The sequence below is a fragment of the Medicago truncatula genome, chromosome 5 (genome assembly GCF_003473485.1).
Source record: "Medicago truncatula cultivar Jemalong A17 chromosome 5, MtrunA17r5.0-ANR, whole genome shotgun sequence".
NCBI lineage: Eukaryota > Viridiplantae > Streptophyta > Magnoliopsida > Fabales > Fabaceae > Medicago > Medicago truncatula.
Window position 1 is genome coordinate 4,304,001 of NC_053046.1, and position 19,185 is coordinate 4,323,185.

A 19,185-nucleotide genomic window follows, 5' to 3' on the forward strand; every position below is an offset into this window, starting at 1 on the left:
CTTCAGTTTACTCATTCCGCAGGTGGTTTGCGAGCAAGACGCTCTTTTATGCAGCTTGTCTGGTTGCTTTGCGCGTGGATTATATGGAATGACCGTAATCAAAGGTTGTTTAATAATGTAGGTAGTTCCATTGATCAGTTGTTGGATAAGGTCAAGTGGCATTCTTTGTGGTGGTTAAAAGCTAGTCATGTCGTTTTTGTTTTTGGTTCTGATTTGTGGTGGTCAAGACCCTTGGATTGTTTGGGTCTTGGCTAACTCTTGATTGACTTTGTATATCTGTAATTTTTTGGGGACCCCTTGGTACACCTTGTACTAGGGGGAGCCCTTGACTTGTTAATATAAGTTCCATTTTTGATTGTTCAAAAAAAAAAAATTAACTATTTTGATGTATTTATATAAATATTCAAAAAATAATATATTAACACATATAAATAATGATACATATATGTGTCGGTTTAAAAAAATTATAACTTGTGTGTATATACAAATTAAACTCTTATAAATATTTAAATTTAAAATAATTAGGATATATGTTTAGTTTTAAGGAAATGAATTTTTATGGGAGAGTAAAGTGTACTGTAATCTTTGTACCAAAAAAAAGTGTACTGTGATGTATGATCTTTAACCATTCTAATTCATCTCATTTAAAAGTATGTGTACTCTCTCATGCATGCTGTTATAAAAATGTACTACAAGTTATGGGGCGCCGTTTGAGGTAGGCGACCTTTATGGGTCATGTATGGTAGGACATGCATTTACAAGTTTTTTTTTTTTTTTTTTATGTTGGTCTTATAACTTGCATTTGTAGGTCAAGCCAGTATTAGTTACCTGTTGTTGCAGGTCATCAGTAATATATTAATCACATATAACTTTAAAAATAATTTGATGTATATATGTATGTGGTTTTTCCAAACTACAAAATTAATAGTTAACTTTAATATTTAACTATTAATTGTTTGTTTTTTTTAAAAAATAATATAAATTTTTAAGCTTGGGGGCATTTTGCACATAAGTGCAAAACTTCAGGTGGATATTTGCAAAACGTCATGTTCACTAACAGAAAAATTTGACGGAGGGGGTAAATTGACTAATATTGTGAAATTTCAAGGGGGTAATTGAAGTTTTGTTAATTTCAGGGGGATAATTGATGAAACTTACAATTTCAGGGGGGAAATTGACTATTTACTCATTACTTTATTAAAGACAAAAATTAAACATTATACTCCCTCCGTCCCTCAATAAATGACCTAGTTGACAATATACATTATTGACTTAATATACTTTGACCATATTTTTCTACTAATTCACAAAGATAAATAATATCATATAAGATGTTGTTGGAATCGTCTCGATAAATATTTTTAAAATATTAAGTTTTCATAATTTTTTTAATAGAGAATTGAAGATATCAAAGATAAAACATATGCATTGGTACGTGTGTCGAAGTCAACTAGATCATTTAATATGAGACGGAGGAAGTAATATACATTGTCAGTGGGTCAACATGTCTAAAGATCTATGTCATTCAAAACTTCTTTTCAAATCCAATGGCTAAAAAGCATTTTAGAAACAAACAAAAAAAAAAAATGTAGTCATCTACTGTAGGAGACCCATTGAGGTCTCCTACCTTAGCCTAAGCCCAAGTTATGGAGTACATAACACGCATAACTCGTGCGTATGCTTTGAAGTGAACTCAAGTTCCTTTCATAAAAACAAGTTTTTTTACGCAATCATAAATACAAGTTAAAACTTTCACCGCTCTCTCTTCACTCACACCACCCTCCTCAACTACTCTTTCATAATAATTCAAGTTTCATTTGACTTATTTATTTCGAACCACCAATAGCACAAAGCAACATGAATCACTACAAACAAACGTACGTACACCTATGAATTTTCAACAAGCTCCCCTTCTCTTTCTACAAGAGGTTGAAAAAGATTGATAGACATCCTTTTTTATACATCTCTCATGTACACCTCATGTGTTAGGGATATTTTAATAATTTCACATCACATCACCACCATTTTTTATCTCTTATTTCAATGTTTTTGCCATATGTCACAAATATGTGTGGGTGTAAAAGGATATATGTCACCTAAAATGGTTCATGTATAAGAGCTCTTTTTTTAGCCACTAAATCATGAATTCATGATTCATGTTTATAACATGGTCAATTTGCATTAAATTAATTGTTAATGTTGTTTTATTACAGTGTAATGAAGGCTAATATTATCAAGGAAGAGCCTAAATGTACCCAAATGACAATTTTTTATGATGGGAAAATAATTGTGTTTGATGATATTCCAGCTGAAAAAGTCGAGGACATCATGGTCTTTTCCTCCGAAGGAACTACAACCTCTCGAAACCACAAAAATAACAACTATGCTTTCAGATTTGCTCAGAGCCACCCATCATTTCTTGCTAGAAATTCTGCCAACAATTCTGTTCAAGTACCGTCCTCACCTGTTATTTATGGTAAAAACAATAATTGGATAACTATTTGAATGAGTGGTGTGCTTTTGATTTGTGTAATGATTTTATGTGTGTTTTTCATATTCATGACTTTCCTATTTATATATATTCAGATTTACCAATGACTAGGAAAGCTTCACTTCATCGGTTCTTGGAGAAAAGGAAGGATAGGTAAGCCTGCCCCCAAACAAATAATGAAAATCTTAACCACAAATTATTGTTTCATCGTAAAAAAGAGTTTAAATATGTTTTTAGTCCATATTAATTTTTTGTTTTAATCTCTGTAATAAAAAATTAAGCTTTTAATCCTAAAAAAATTTCATCACTTCTTTTGTTCCTTTCTTTTTATTGAACTCGTGTCTAACTCTCATATTTTTTTAATGAATAATTATTGTTTGTGGTGCTGAGTTAGCTGGTCTGAAAATTTAAGAGGAGTGCTAGTGTATAACTGTCTCAAACCTTTTTTTTTTTGTTGGATTCTTGTTTCTTCCTCGTTCTTTTGCAAAAATATTGAATTTTTACTGATATGTTTGTTTATGTTTCTACAGAATTGCTGCAAAGGCACCATATCAAACAAGTAACCCAACAAACCTTAATAAGCCAATTAACGAATTCATGTCATGGCTCTCCTTGGCACCACAAATCAGAATGTAGCTCCACCTCTGTGTTTCCTTAAAAAAAAATTGTTTAACTATATATATTTATAAACTAGATCAATCATTAGGGTGTTTCTCTATTTTGTAGGACTTGGTCTTAGTCCTATGCTCACAAAAATATGCCTAAATATTTGTGAATGTTGTGGCTCATGCTTATTAGTACGGTGGGGTTTAATATGGAAAAGGGAAGTTCTTTCCCATCATGGGAAAGTCGAACTAAAGCCATAGATTTAATATTTTTTTATTTGGATGGCTAAGATCCATGACCTGGTAATTGTTCTAACTTTTTGCTTGGTATTGTGAAACAAAGTGGTGGACCCCACCAATTGATTAAATAACAATTTTACATTTATTTGATTAATCGATTTTGATTTTATTGCTGTTGTTATCAAATAAATGCAGTAATCAATTGGTTTTATTACTGTATCTGTCACCACATTATCATTTCTCTTGATGAATTTCATTCATCATCCTTTGTCATATAATAATACCATCAAAGAACACGAAAATACATCTTGGATCAGTGACATAGAAAATGCCATAAAAATATTTTTTTAAAAATGCAAAATTCCAATTTTATGTTCAATAAATCAGATCTATAGCAATCATCACCATCTGTGTTTCAGACACAACTTACAAACTAATTCGTTACACATCAAAAATCTTATAATTCTTCTAATGACAACGATATTTGTCCTAGATCTACGAATTTGCGTGTTCGATCAACAAAATTTGTATCTACCATTGTTAAATTCTCAGTAATGAAAAGAAAAATGGTGGTTATGACTTATGAACAAACATGTTCTTGAACAATAGTGAGACAGGTTAAGCTTTTTCCCTTTTGCTGAGTTTGACTACGATGAAAGTTTAAAGCTTTTCAACAATTAACTCTTGTGATGATTCACAATAAGTAAAAACATCAATTCACAAGAACTTGATGATGGAATTTGATTTCACTGTTTTTATTAGTACCAACAACATACCTACTTTATTGAAGGAATTTGATTTAGTTGTTTTCATTAGGATTATTGAGATAAAATTTGATTACTGGGAAGAAGAAGATCTTAATGTATGAACATTAGGAAGAAGCAAGAAGTGTGCGTAGAGAAAGAGAGTAAAAAGAGGAGAAAGAGAGAGGGAAGAGTGTATGGTACGGTGCCTGAAAAAAATAACATTAAAAAACAAATTTCAGTTTTTTTTTTTTATTTTGAAACAGGTTGACAACTGCCACCTGTCCTAGAAAAGGGAGCTTTCCCAAGGTGGGAAAAAACTCCTCATTCCCAGATTAAACGCCACCTATTAGTACCCATAATTAAGAGTGTAGTTCTGATTTACCTCAAAAGAATTGTAATTTTGGTTACTTACATTCACTATATATGCGTCTATTTTTGTTATTAGAAAATTTCCTCAATATGATCGATCATCCTCCATATCAATTTTTCCATCAACACAAAGCTTTATATCGCCGATAGGATTGTTCAAAAAATCATAAACTGAGTTGTTGTGCAAAAAACCTAATTGTGACCGACAACTGAGCTAATTCGGTTCAATTTGTAAACCATTTGTCACAATTTGGTTGTGTTTTTGGATTTAAACAAGATTAATGATTGTTGGTGCGAAACGAAAAATGACTACGGATGTGGTCTATTATGCTGATCAACTTATATACAACCACTATGGCTTTATTCCAACAAAACCGGAAATTACATCCATTTAGCTTGATGCAGGTCAGTTGATTCGACCAAAAAAATACCTCGCACTAAATAGCAATGGAATGTTGTTAAAAATTACGTTGCTAAATTTAAATGAAAAAAAAAAAATCAAGTTGACTAATACTGTTCAAATTTACTATTTGACAAATTCAAAGAGTAAATGGTGTACCCTTACAAGGACTAAATTGTTGATTTAGTCTTTAGTCAATATTAATTCATTCATCAACATAACTTCTTTAAAAAATAAAAAATAATCATTCATCAACGTAAAACTTTAGAGCCAAAATAATTGAAACTTACATGCACCAATCAATTTGAAATTTCCATTCTTCATGACTTTTATCGATTCTTCTGTGCAAGAAAGGAACAGCTGAACAACGTATCAAAACCAACCAAATATATGTCAATTATTATTATTTTGATCTTTTCTTGTCCGAGAGCATCACTTTACCTCTCATTCTACCAATGCAAAAGTACAATTCGCTCTAAATAACCATTTACAGCGAATTGTACTTTTGCGAAGTATATCGACTGTGTATTCTAATAAGTCATTTTTTGTTGACCAACATTTTTCCATTACTCCACCCATAATTTCCGCTAAGGCTGTTTTTTTCATTGGTTGATTTCCTTTTCGTGAAGTGTTTGTGGGAATTTATGTTGTTGTATATAGCACCACTGTTTTCAATTATACTCTTTAATTAATTGTATGTGTGGGTCAATCCCAATATATTGTCACCAATATGTAAGATCGCAACATTCTTGTTTTAAAAGACGTATATGCAATTCTTTATTATGATTAAATGGTGACTCATGAGACTTTTTACTTTTCTAATGTCATTTTCTAATCCAGCGAACTCAGCAGCTTTCAGTGACAGGATTTACAACTACTTTTCCACTTTACAACCCAATAATATCGGGATGATAATGAGTATTCATGAGTACATGTAGTATGATATCCGTCTCCATTCCTTTGAATGAATGTGGTAAGCGTGTCTGCTCCGTATATGTGTGGGTACTCGCAATACAGGTATTCGCAGATATCCATGAATTTTTGGATTATTGTTTTTAATTATCTAAAAACTTCGACTTTTAAACATCCTTGCAAATTTCATAATCTATACATAATTCATTCAAATTTCATAAACCATACAAATTCATAATCATTACAAATTTAATAATCCTTACATAATGTATACAAATTCTTGAAGTCTATACACATTTTCACCTAATCACCGTCCAAAAAAGTATAGAAAGACTTATATGTAGCGATATGTTAATAATTTATCTAATTTATTTACGGGTACAGATACCATCAAATCTGTATATGTATCCATCGAGTAACGGGTACTCAAACACCCATGGATACCCGTTAAGCCATCCATCACGTGCATGTTGTGGATTTTATCCACGGATATCCGCAGGTAAGGTTTTTTTTGTCATCCCTAATGATGACACTCTTTAAGTGCGGTTATTATATGTTGCAACATCTCTCAGCTCAAGCTAATGGATAATGCAATTCATAGATGATTTATTACACCTAAAGTTGTTAGCTGGTAACGACAAACGTCTGAATTTTGGATCAGACAAATTCCTATCAGATGATTGAAACCTAAACGAATAGAACACAACCAAATATGAAACAGTCAAGTCATTTTCAAGTCTATTATTGGTTCATGAAGGTCGTAGGCATGTTAGAAGCAGTTAAAGCTAAGGGGAACTTGACAATTAAGAGAATTCATGGTTTTAAAACATAATATCTTCCTCAACGTAATCATTTAAATCACAAAGAAAATCAAAATTGAGAATTATTAGATGATACCTCGACCAAACAATTAGCATCAATTTTATTTTGAAACTTATTTTATAAGTTCCCCAAGAGATATTTTGAGATGAAAAGGAAAGAAGGGATAACCTTTATCTTTTTCGAAAGTGATCTAGGCAAATAAAATAAATAAAACGTGCTGATATGGGATGGGACTACCAAAAAGCAAAACAAGTCATTATTCAATTCAATGAATGATGCAACCACTAACAATGGATGTGGACCTCCCAACACCGCTAGCAGTTTCTGTCACAACAAAACACACACAAAACTCGTGTGTGTTTTTAGCTCCTCACATGCATAAATACAATATACTAGTAGTACTAGTAATAGTATAAAGCTTCCACCGCTCTCTCTTCACTCTCACTTTCTTCAACTTAACTATTCCATACTAAAAAAAGCACAAAACAGTATGAATCATCACAACATGACACCTATGAATTTTCAACAACTTCCTCATCTCTTCCTACAAGAGATTCCTATTTTGGGAAACTCCAGGTGCAAACATGTTCTTTTTTCTACTTAACTTAACAAGTTCATTAATTCATACCAGTAGTATATAACATGGTCAATTTGCATTAAGTTAATTGTTAAAGTTGTTTTATTACAGTGTAATGAAGGCTAATATTAAGAAGGAAGAGCCTAAATGTGCACAAATGACAATCTTGTATGATGGGAAAGTAATTGTGTTTGATGATGTTCCAGCTGATAAAGCCAAAGACATCATGGACTTTTCCACTAAAGGAATTACTAGTACTTCACAACACCACAATAACAACTATGCTTACTCTTCATTTCTTGCTAGAAATTCTCTTCAAGACTGTTATCAAGTACCATCTATACCTGCTATTTATGGTAATTTTTTTTGGATATATTATGTTTGAGAGGGTGCTTGATTTGTGTCATGTTTTTTGTTTTGTTTTGTGTGTGTTTTTAGTTAATTAATTTCCTTTTTATGTATTCAGATTTACCGATGACTAGGAAAGCTTCACTTCATCGGTTCTTGGAGAAAAGGAAGGATAGGTAAGCCTGCCAGATCTCTCTCTCTCTCTATCAAATATTGAAAATCTTATCTTCAAAGTATTGTTTGATTTTTGTCAAAAGACTTCATTTTTTTTTTGGGAAAAACTCAAATATCAAGTCAATTATAAATAAAGTTTAATGTAAGTTTGGTTCCACTTTTGGAGAATTCAAGGTTGATTTTAGAGGTGTGAAATTGATTTTGACATGTTTTGTTCATGAGTTGAATTGATTTTACTTAAAGTTGAAAATCATTGCTTCTGATTTTACACTTAAATTTATTGTTCAATTCTTTTTTACATGAATGTATCCAAACATAAATCATTTTACATTCAACTCAATCAAACTAGAATCAATTTTACGGAATCAGTTCATTCAGTGGCGGAGCCAGGAATTACATAGAGCCTGGGCGAAAAATTTATCGCAAATTCACATGTGACATAATATATATATAAATTCCTTCCTTAAAATATATATATATATATATATATATATATATATATATATATTATAGATAAATAGTCATATATAAAAATAAAAAAGGATCGTCATATTAAGTTGTTTGAAGGATTTATCGGCACTGGCGGATCTTGAGTTATTTTCTCGGGGGTACCAAAATTCTATGAAATATATATTAAACTGTTTGAAAGATTAATCAAAAATGTTAACTGCTGTAGTGGTTTAATTTACATGAGTATGGCCCAGAGGTGTGTGTTCGATTCCCTCCATGGAACTTTTTTGACAAAAAAGTAAATATATACAGAAATATAAAAAAGGGAGAAGAAGGAAGAATCGAACCCGCAACGTCTGAGAGAAATAGCAACTGCTTTTCCACTGCGCTAGTTAGAAAATATGTAAATAAAATGCCTGATATAATATATATAGAAACATTGCGGTACCATGGGTTCTAAGGAAGATCCGCCATTAATTATCGATCGAGCCCGGGGTCGCCGGGCGGTGAAACCGCCCCTGAGTTCATTCAAAATCAATTTTTCTCATACAGAACAAAAGATACACTATTATGATGTTTGGGATCCATATTGATTGATATGTTTGTTTATGCTTCTGCAGAATTGCTGCCAAGGCACCATATCAAACAAGCAATCCAACAACCATTAATAAACCAATTGATGAATCTATGACATGGCTCTCTTTGGCACCACAATCACCACAACACAAATCTGAGTGTAGCTCCTCCTCCACCCATTAACTGGTGTTGTTTCTGTATGAACTGGATCAATCAGCTGTATGGCCCTCTATTTTTGTAGGACTGAGTCCTATACTCACAAAAGTATGTATACATATTTGTGATTGTTGTGGCTCATGCCTATTAGTAACCATGATAAAGGGAAAATACTTAGTTGTTAGTTCTGACTGATCCTAAAAAAAGTGTACTACTTGTTTACTTACATAACTATTTATGTGTGTCTGTTTAGTATTATTGTTACAGAAAATGTCCTCTGTCATTCTTTTTTCGATATTCAATTTGGTAATGTAACAGGGTTTTTGAAATCAAGGCGATCTTTAATGTATTTGATTTGGCTCTCTTGTGCGTGGGTAATATGGAAGGAAAGAAACAACATAATTTTCAACAATAAAGAAAGTTCAATTCCAGCTTTTGGACAACATTAAGTTGTTTTTTTTCTGATGGGTGAAGGCAAAATTTAAGCATATTACTTTTGGGTACCATTGTTGGACCAACCATTTTGTTTGTTTGGGCATCGGTTAATTGCTTTTTATTGTTGTATGTGGTATGCTTTGTTTGTAAAATTGTGGTATTTTACTCTAGTATACGTTATGCTGGATAGAATACTTGTTATGTGTTAATATAAGTTTCATTTTAGCTTGTTCACAAGAAGAAGAAAAATTCCTCCACAACATAAAGCTTTATATTTCCACTCTCATAACTAGGATGGTTCATGGTTTGATTCAATAAGGAAAATTGAATCGAAAGGAAAACCGAAGTGAATTGAAACAGTTCGGTAAAATTGAATTGAACTTGAATAAAGGTTTGGTGCATTGATTATACTAGAACTACCTTTACAGAAAATTGAACTGCAAAATCAAAGCATACCAAACTAGACGGTTAAATTCTTTCAAAAAAAAAAACTAGACGGTTGAAGAAAAAAATCAACAAACAAACCAAATATTAAGACAACTAAAAAAATCCATAATTTTGTTTGAATAAGTCAAATCAGTCCAACTAAACTAACCTCCAAGATAATCGAATTTGAGACCGTTAAAAAAAAATCTAAAGTTTGAAATGAATAATTTAACCAAAAGAACTTAATCATGATATATAGTGTACAAATTGAACTGAGCAAACACTTCAGTTCGTGTGCTACCTACCTATCACAATTTTTGTTGATGCATTTTAGTTTAATGGCCTAGTTTTTGAGTTTTACAAACACCTATGCTTTAACAAATCCGTTGTAGTCTAGTTGGTCAGGATATTCGGCTCTCACCCGAAAGACCCGGGTTCAAGTCCCGGCAACGGAAATCATTTTTTCATTTTACTTACATTGTTTGGTTGAACTGTGAAGGTGGGAGGAAAGAAATTTGGAGAAGAGAAGGGATAGCACTAACTTTCTGTTGTTTGGAATGAAAAGAAAGCATACAAATGTTGTTACTTACATTCTTATTTTTTAAATAAAAAATGTTAAATATGATTATGGCCCCTACAAATATTTTAACCTTTTATTTTTATTTTTATTTAAATTTTGCTTTAATTTTTATCTCTTCAAAAGTTTTTTATCATAATTTTTTGTCCTTCTTTTCGGTCAACTTATGCATGACATTTGAGTTTTTTAATAAATTTTACATGAATGTTTATAATATTATAAGATTTTTTTTAACAAAACATGAATTAAATATGTTTTTGTCGTTTAAAAATTCATATTTAATTTATCAGTAATTAAAAAATTATAATTTATTTTAGAGATTCTTATAATATTATAAACATTTCTACAAAAACTCATTTAAAGTCCATTATTTGTCAGAGGCTAATTTATACCATTATCTATCTGAGACTCCCGACACATCATCGGGCTCCTTCGATAGATACTTGACCCTACTTGAGGTAGTAATTTATTTTGTTTTTGTTTGTTGTATATCCTATTATAATATATTAATATATAAATGCGTTTGTTTACATTTTTAGGCATGGGCTCTGGGGCAATTCAAATATTTACTTTACATGGGAGCTTAATCCACGGCATACCGCAAACTTGCCACATGTTGCACGTTTTATTTCTAAGAAGGACCACATTTCACTGACTCCCCATCGAGGCATCCTTGATCTTTTGGCGATGGAGGGCGTCATATTCAACCCTTAAGTTAACCCCAATTTTATTCTTTTTAGGATTTTGCCGATGATTAACCCTAATAAAATATTAATGTGGTTGCCAACAGTGATACTCTGTATTATTAATTGATTTTGTTGTAAGTTAAATCGCTCAAACTAAATGCATGCTTCGATTTCACAAAAAAAGAATTTATCACCAAGTTAACACTAAATTCTCAACTAAAAACTCACAAGTTTACGACTTAAAACTAGATTTTGAGTACACGATTAAAGTGTCTATTGCTAAGGCATCAACTCTTCCTGGGATGCAAAAGTGAAAACATGGCTCATTCTTGAATAATAAAAATCCAAAGACTTTGATTTGATTTGCTTCAAAGATTGTCAGTACCTAATCTTTCATTGATGATACAAAGGAACTGCAGGAATTCATAAGAATAATGCATGCAGTTTTATGAATCTATGAGAAAAGCAAGAAAAATATGCTACCAAAAATAGCACATATAGATCTCAACAAAACTATTCATAATTGATAACAATAGAAAGACTGAGCTTAAAACAGGATATTTATGAGTATAATGTAAATTGATATTTCATAACCAACAAATCTATATTGTATACCATGTTGTCCTTGCAAAATCATATCCATTGAATCTTAAAATTCATAAATATATATGGTTTGCTAAGCGTAGTTTTATATGAAATATCACATGTTCTTGCGATCTATCCGCTAAATTTTATATTCACAAATCAATGATTGCAAATGGACTTGTGCATCGGTACACAAATGAAACAATTTATGTACCCTAAAAGCCACCTCTCTTCTTAATCTCATGTAGAATATATGCAACCGAGTTACTAGATGCACCTCGACTAAACAATAAAAAAAATTGGTCAAATAATATAGTGACTAAATTTCACCTTTAAAGATAAATAAATAAAGCCGTTTTAAAAAAAAAATGAATAAATGAAAAATTCGAAATTATTATTCAAATAAACATCAACTTTATGTTGAGACTATTTTATGAGTTCCCCAAGAGACATTTTGAGATGAAAAGGAAAGAAGGGATAACCTTTTAGCTTTGCCCAAGTAACTTGATCATTTGATCTAGGCAAATAAAATAAATAAAACGTGCTGATATGGGACTACCCAAAAACCAAAACAAGTCATTATTCAATTAATTAATGTGATGCAAGTTGCAACCACTAAAATGGATGTGGGACCTCCCAACACCCACTAGCAATTTCTGTCACTAACAACAAAACATGTTTTAATTAATACACACGACACACATAAAACTCGTGCGTGCTTTTAACTCCACACGTTCTTAAGTAGTACACCTACAAGATATAAAAAGCTTCTACTTCTTTCTCTTCACTCTCACCTTCTTCAACTATTTATTCCATACCAAAAAAAACATGAATCATCACAATATAACACCTATGAATTTTCAACAATTTCCTCATCTCTTCCTACAAGAGATTCCTATTTTGGGAAACTCCAGGTACATACATGTTCTTTTTTCTACTTTTAACTTGTTAAGTACATCAACATTTTTTTAGCAATATTCAAATTCATACTAGAAGTATATAGCATGGTCAATTTGCATTAAATTAATTGTTAATGTTGTTTAATTATTACAGTGTAATGAAGGCTAATATTAAGAAGGAGGAGCCTAGTTGTGCACAAATGACAATCTTTTATGATGGGAAAGTAATTGTGTTTGATGATGTTCCAGCTGATAAAGCTAAAGACATCATGGACTTTTCCACCAAAGGAATTGCTAGTACTTCACAAAACCACAATAACAACTATGCTTACTCTTCATTTCTTTCTAGAAATTCTCTTCAAGACTACCCTCAAGTACCATCTATACCTGTTATTTATGGTAGGTAACTTTTTTGGATATATTATTATGTTTGAAAGGGTGCTTGATTTGTGTAATGGTTTTGTTTTGTGAGTGTTTTTAATTCATGAAGTTCCTTTTTATGTATTCAGATTTACCAATGACTAGGAAAGCTTCACTTCATCGGTTCTTGGAGAAAAGGAAGGATAGGTAAGCCTGCCAGTTTGATCTTTGTCAATAGACTTCACCTTTTAGGAAAAAACTTCAATTTTTAAGGTAGTGTGTTTGATTCTTCGATTACAAAAATTGATTGATCTGGTTATTTAAAAGTGATTTTGCTAAAAGTGAATGGATTGTGACACGGTGACTTTGGTGAAGGAAAAGTAATTATGACTTTAGTGTAATATTATGGCTGACCCTTTTCTATAATGATGTTTGGAATTATCCATATTGACTGATATGTTTGTCTTTTTTTGCAGAATTGCTGCAAAGGCACCTTATCAAACAAGTAATCCAGCAGCATTCCTTAATAAGCCAATTGATGAATCCATGTCATGGCTATCCTTGGCACCACAATCTGAATGTAGCTCCACCTCTGTGTTATTTTTGTAGGACTGAGTCCTATACTCACAAAAATATGTGTACATATTAGTTAATTAATGTTGAGGCTCATGCTTATTTGTACTATTAAGAAGTGTTGTTCTTATTGATCCCAAAAAAATGTAGAATTTGTTACTTAGCATTATTGTTATAGAAGATGTCCTCCGTATCATTCTTATGTCGATATTAATTCCTCCATCAACATAAAGCTTTATATTTCCGCTCCCATGACTGAATTTCATAGAAAACTAAATTGTACATTTTTTAATCAAAGTGTACCAAACTGGATTGTAATGAAAAATATCGACAAAAGAAAAAACGGATTTTATGACTACTAAAAAAAATCCAAAAATTGAATTGAATTCTTAAACCAACCAAATTGTGACATATAATTTTTGAACTGATGATCTGAACAAACGGTTTGTGTACTGCCTATGGCAATTGTTTTTGGCACGGTTCAGTTTAACGGTTTATTTTCTTAATTATTTTAACAACCTCACTATCACAAATCCGTTGTAGTCTAGTTGGTCAGGATATTCGGCTCTCACCCGAAAGACCCGGGTTCAAGTCCCGGCAACGGAAATCATTTTTTATGAAATAAACTTACAGGTTTATTTTTATTGATTTTGACAAAGAATAAACTTCAATTATATTTTGTTTTTTTTTTTAAAAAAAACTTAGTTATATATATCCGTTCTCAAATGGAAGCTCTTTATCTGAAATTACAGCAAATATTCATACCAAATATAAAATTAAGTGAAGAAAATGTTTATATAAAAAGAAAAGGTCAAGAAATTACACAACAGACGTTTTATCAACAGATTGAAAATACGTATGAGCTTTGGAACCAAAAGAATTGAAACCTACAAATTGTTTCAAAATTTCAATCTTGGTTGTTTTTCTTGATTCGTCTGAGCAAGAATGGAACGGGTTTTTTCAAAACGGTCACATTAACATTGTTCCAAACATCAGGTAAAGTGGGGAGTGTAGCAATTTTCTCAGCAACATTCATGTCTTCAGGAAGAACAGAACCAAAGACTGTGTATTCTTGTTTCCACTCTGAATGATCAGCTAAGCTAATAAAGAATTCTGGACCGGGACCGATTAAAGCAACTGAACCTCTTCTTAGGATTGGACAATCTTCAACAGGAAGTTTGTTGAATGGTGTGCCTTGTGCTTCTAATGTCCCTTGAATTAATGCAAATGGAGGACCAAAACCAGCCTGCAAAATAAGAACTCGTTTACCATCATCAACCACTACTACAGAGTACTACTATACAAACATTATTGTTCACTATTCTTTAAAAAAAAAACATTATTGTTCACTATGGCTCATATTCCCTGTTAAGTGGGAAGACCGGAAGAGTCTTCAGTGTAGCGTAGAGAGTGGAGCTGAAAGTGCAACAAGCATGTGATCAATCGTTGTGTTCTTGTGTACGTTATTTACCAGATTTCTTTAGTGTCCGGTTTGTTGTTCTAATAATTATGACATTTTGTACCGAGACAGCAAATATGGAAATAAACTATTTTTGTTCCTTTGGGATTACTACTGTACAAATGACCTCAACAAAAGTACCACCAATTTTTTGTAATCTCATTTTTGTTGGGAGTTGGGACTGAAAGAAGAAGAAAAAAACAGTAGTCTTTGAATACAATAATGTATCGGGATTTGTATCATTAACATGAAATATTAATTTCTCATATACTCTATATGAGGACAGAGAAAGGGAAATAAATTTTCCACGAAGAAAATAGTCCTAAAAGGGACATTGAAATCCATTTAAGCTTGGAAAACACTAATATTTTTGGTAGCCATGTTGTCGATTATAAAATGTCTATTGCTAAGGCATCAACTCTCCTGGGATACAAAAATGCAAACATGGCTCATTCTTAGTTAATGAAAATCCAGAGAATTTGATTCTAGTTGCTTCAAATATTGTAAATCAGTTCACATTGATTTGGTGTGATGGTTTCCATGATTTTTTGTATTTAAATTTGGTATCTGTAAACAACATGCATGTTGCTCACACTAAACATAATTGTTAGAACAGCAACCCGGCTCAAATGAGTAAAGAAACAAAAACGCATACAATGCACACGAATTTTGGTAAAGAAGTTTGGCCAATTTTGTTACATCTCTGACTGCAGAGCAGCTGCAGTTCTGTTGTATTATCAGCGAAAGATTTGGGTTTACAATGTAGAACTTGTATTTAAATACTACGGTCCAGATTACAATATTACCCCCTAAACTGTGCTCCCTTGTCATTACCTAATCTTTCATTGATAACGCAAAGGAACTGCAGAAATTCCTAACAATAATGCATACAGTTTTATGAATCTAAAATGGCTGGAATCCTATGAGAAAAGCAAGAAAAACATGCTATCAAAAATAGCACATATAGATCTCAACAAAACAATTCATGATGGATAACAATAGAAAGACTGAGCTTAAAACAGGATACTGCAATAACCTAACTAATGGCAATGATAGTGAAACTTTTTAAGCAAATATTCCTAACATAATTGCATTGATAGTTGTAGAGTGACATAGATGTGAATGCGTATCTTACATTTTTTATATGGTTTCCTTCTGAATCCCATGATTGACCTCGACTCTCTGCACGGTAAAATTGGCAGCCTGCACAATGGCGCATAGGCAACAGTTCTAGAATATAGGAAACTGTGTGTGGAGCACAGTGAGGGAAAAGCTGCATCAAAACGTGCAAAGTATGAGGAAATAATCATCCAGTAAAAGTTCAAATATGAAATTAAACCATAATTATCTTGTGACGGATCAAATTTGAAATCACCATTACTAAAGAAACATGGAAAGTATAAGGGAAATGATATGTCATTGCTACAACATCAAAGCATCTGAATTTTAAACATCTCAAAATCATGAGCACTTACTTTTATATGAAGAGTTCCGTGTTCAGTTTCCAATCCAATAATACCCTGGAAAAAACACAGATGAATTAGAGATAATATTGACAAATAAGGTAACCTTTCATAAGTTGAGAAAACTCCAACTGTGCAATACATCATAAATAAACTGAAAATATGTAAGCCAAATTGTTGAATTAAATAAAATAAAATAAAAAGCTTTCGAATAACAAAAGAAGAAACATGTAATTTGGAGATAATTAAGATCAGAGAACATTGAAGATAGAACTTAATAACTTTCTTTCAGGTTCAGCATGCATTTTCAAAGATGAGACCAGAAGTCCAATTACCAAGTCAATTTTAAAATAGAATATGATTAATTAAAATAACCAAACTTCGGTTACCTCTCCTTTTCCAAAGATGAGACCAGAAGTCCAACTAATTATCTCCCCATTAGGCCCTTCTTCTTGCCGTTCAGGGGCTAAGCTGTCCTTTTGTTTCTTTAACCAACACTGCAACAAAAAAATTCAATGCTCTAGGTCAACTTTTTATTAGAAGATTAAAATTTAAATTGCAAAAAAAAAAAAAAAATGATAATCGTGAACTCAAATGAACTCTATGCAGCATAAATTCACTCCAAAAGAATTTGCAAGAAGACATAACAGAAACCAATACAGTGAAATCATTCCCATTAGTTTAATTTGCTAACATCTCCAACTTGATTTAGTGGTCCTAATTCCTAAATATAAGCAAAACCAACTAATTTTATTATATTCAATACTATTGTTTTGATTTTTTGTGTTTGTGAACCGGGTATCTCTGCATGCAACTGCAGAGACTGATCCCTGGAGCCGGGTAGGACCGGAATGAGCGGCAAAGCTCTTTGCGGTCATACCTAGTTCGTGAGATAAGTCTCTGGCAGAGGATACCAAATTCACACAACAAACAATAAACATCTCATAAGTGTACTGCACACACTTTGCTAATCCAAGCCTAAACAGGCAAGTTCCTAAAATGCACACATTAAATGAACTTATTGTTTTAACCGGAAACAAATTTTTTATTGTAACATTTCATACTGCATGATTTTAAATGGTAAATCTATACATCTATCTCTGAAGTGATTTGAAATTATAGTGTGATCTTGGTCTAGTCCATGACTCAGCTCAGAAACTCTATACAAAGGAAAGAAACAAGAAAAAAACAACACCAATTCCAAAAGGATAGACCCAAATGGAAGGTGGAACGATTGACACAGACACAAGACACGACACTATATTGACAATTAAACACTAAAATTAGAAATGATTGAATGTAACCACATGCGTCAGTGTCTCTATGGACAGGAACGGGCAAAGTACCTCGCCGAATTTGGATCCACAAGCCTCCCGATTCCCACAAAAGACCCATGTATCACAAAGACAAGGTCCATCTTTCCCAGTACACATAGATTTACAAGAATTACAACATTCTTCAGAAGTATTAAACTTAAACTCGGAACCCCATTTCACAGCTGAACCCCAAAGCTCCAAATTTTCAATCCCTCTACAACACCCTCCAACATTCTTCTCACCAACCAAATCCAACGTTGACCCAATATTCCTAAACTCCGAAACAGAACCACTTCTTGTTACTGCAGAGAGGAAAACATAGACCAAACCGCAAGAAACAAAACACACAAAAAGAAGAATCAAACGGTTTAACAAAATGGTGCTTGGTTCAATGTTTTTACGAGCCATTTTCAGAGATGATGAGAATTCAGAGATGAGATTGAATAAAGGTACAGAGAGACAGAGTCATACAATTTTGTCGTTTTGTATATGTTATGTTAAGTACCAAGTTTGACTATGCTATAACAACTTGATTGTTTGGTTTGATTTGGAAATTGGAATCAATCCTGTTAGTAACAGTATTTTCTTTAACAATAAAAATGAAGACTGGAAGGTTGTAAATAATTGAGCTCAATTATTTATTAGCCAAAGAAATTGATTAAACAGTTGAGAATTTAATTATGGAAAAGTTAACAATTTTTATTCAAGTAGCTTATAAGGTGAATAAGTGTGGTGTTTGAGGTTCGAACCTCCGCTCCGGCAACTGAGATGTGTTCACGGGTAAAAGTTAACAAATGTTTTAGTACATTGTTTTTGAATAAAAAATTGTGTATATGATAAGTATTTGTATGTTTGACTTGTATTTTTAAAACAATATTCATTTTGTTTTTGTGAGCTAAACTTTGTTGGTATGGATATTGAGATCGGGGTTCAAACTTTAGACACTCTATTAATTTATCTTTAAAAGGTGAATTTATAGCCATCAAATTACTTGAAAGAAAAAAATATTTAAATAATATCTTTAGAATATTCATTAACGTGGTCATTTAATTAATAGTTCAATTGAATAAATGTTTGGTGGACACCTCTTATGAGTCTATGCACCTTAAGAGGAATGAAATGGAGAAATGGAGAAAGTAGTGTATAATAGGTTGGCCGTATAATGTGATATGAAGAGATAGATATAGATAAAGTGATATATAGATTAATTCATCTATTGATTAATCCATCTAAGAGATTGGGCATGTTTTTTGGGTGATAATTTGATCCACCAGATAAATATTCGTCCAAATCATCTATTGATTAATCCATCTAATCCATCCAATAAGGAAAAAAATTGTTAATGGATTGGATTTGATCCATCCATTTAAAATTATGGATAAATTGGATTCATCAACCTTATTTTAAAAGTTCAGCGGATCACAATAAACATTTATCTCACTCTACAATGACACACTTGATTGAATCATGTTGGATGCTATGTCCCTTCATCAATCTTATATGCTCCATTGATTAGATAGATTTCTCAATTTTGTCGTCA

General features: G+C 32.0%; 4 protein-coding genes and 2 non-coding genes across 6 annotated transcripts; 5 read left to right on the forward strand and 1 right to left on the reverse strand.

The window, feature by feature from the left end:
* Window positions 1–2,126: 2,126 nt before the first annotated feature.
* Window positions 2,127–3,465, forward strand: LOC25494530 (protein TIFY 10a). The gene is made up of 4 exons (XM_013597994.3): window positions 2,127–2,476; window positions 2,587–2,644; window positions 3,022–3,123; window positions 3,218–3,465. Exons 1-4 carry the CDS (start codon window positions 2,197–2,199, stop codon window positions 3,228–3,230), a joined length of 453 nt encoding a protein of 150 aa, XP_013453448.3. The 5' UTR covers window positions 2,127–2,196; the 3' UTR covers window positions 3,231–3,465.
* Window positions 3,466–6,970: 3,505 nt separating this feature from the next.
* On the forward strand, window positions 6,971–9,474 carry LOC120575732 (protein TIFY 10a). The gene is made up of 5 exons (XM_039834853.1): window positions 6,971–7,036; window positions 7,067–7,161; window positions 7,274–7,518; window positions 7,629–7,686; window positions 8,755–9,474. Exons 2-5 carry the CDS (start codon window positions 7,076–7,078, stop codon window positions 8,891–8,893), a joined length of 528 nt encoding a protein of 175 aa, XP_039690787.1. The 5' UTR covers window positions 6,971–7,036; window positions 7,067–7,075; the 3' UTR covers window positions 8,894–9,474.
* Window positions 9,475–10,109: 635 nt separating this feature from the next.
* On the forward strand, window positions 10,110–10,182 carry TRNAE-CUC (transfer RNA glutamic acid (anticodon CUC)). The gene has a single exon. It is a non-coding gene; the product is annotated as a tRNA-Glu (tRNA).
* A 2,148-nt stretch (window positions 10,183–12,330) lies between these two features.
* LOC11420518 (protein TIFY 10a) lies at window positions 12,331–13,615 on the forward strand. Its single transcript, XM_003611347.4, has 4 exons — window positions 12,331–12,489; window positions 12,629–12,873; window positions 12,984–13,041; window positions 13,311–13,615. The coding sequence occupies exons 1-4, from the start codon at window positions 12,404–12,406 to the stop codon at window positions 13,441–13,443; spliced, it is 522 nt and encodes a 173-aa protein (XP_003611395.1). The 5' UTR covers window positions 12,331–12,403; the 3' UTR covers window positions 13,444–13,615.
* A 325-nt stretch (window positions 13,616–13,940) lies between these two features.
* TRNAE-CUC (transfer RNA glutamic acid (anticodon CUC)) lies at window positions 13,941–14,013 on the forward strand. Its single transcript has one exon. It is a non-coding gene; the product is annotated as a tRNA-Glu (tRNA).
* A 152-nt stretch (window positions 14,014–14,165) lies between these two features.
* On the reverse strand, window positions 14,166–18,166 carry LOC11433954 (uncharacterized). The gene is made up of 5 exons (XM_003611349.4): window positions 17,676–18,166; window positions 16,719–16,826; window positions 16,342–16,386; window positions 16,002–16,139; window positions 14,166–14,653 (listed from the first exon to the last, which is right to left on the reverse strand). Exons 1-5 carry the CDS (start codon window positions 18,051–18,053, stop codon window positions 14,315–14,317), a joined length of 1,008 nt encoding a protein of 335 aa, XP_003611397.1. The 5' UTR covers window positions 18,054–18,166; the 3' UTR covers window positions 14,166–14,314.
* Between the last annotated feature and the right edge of the window lie 1,019 nt (window positions 18,167–19,185).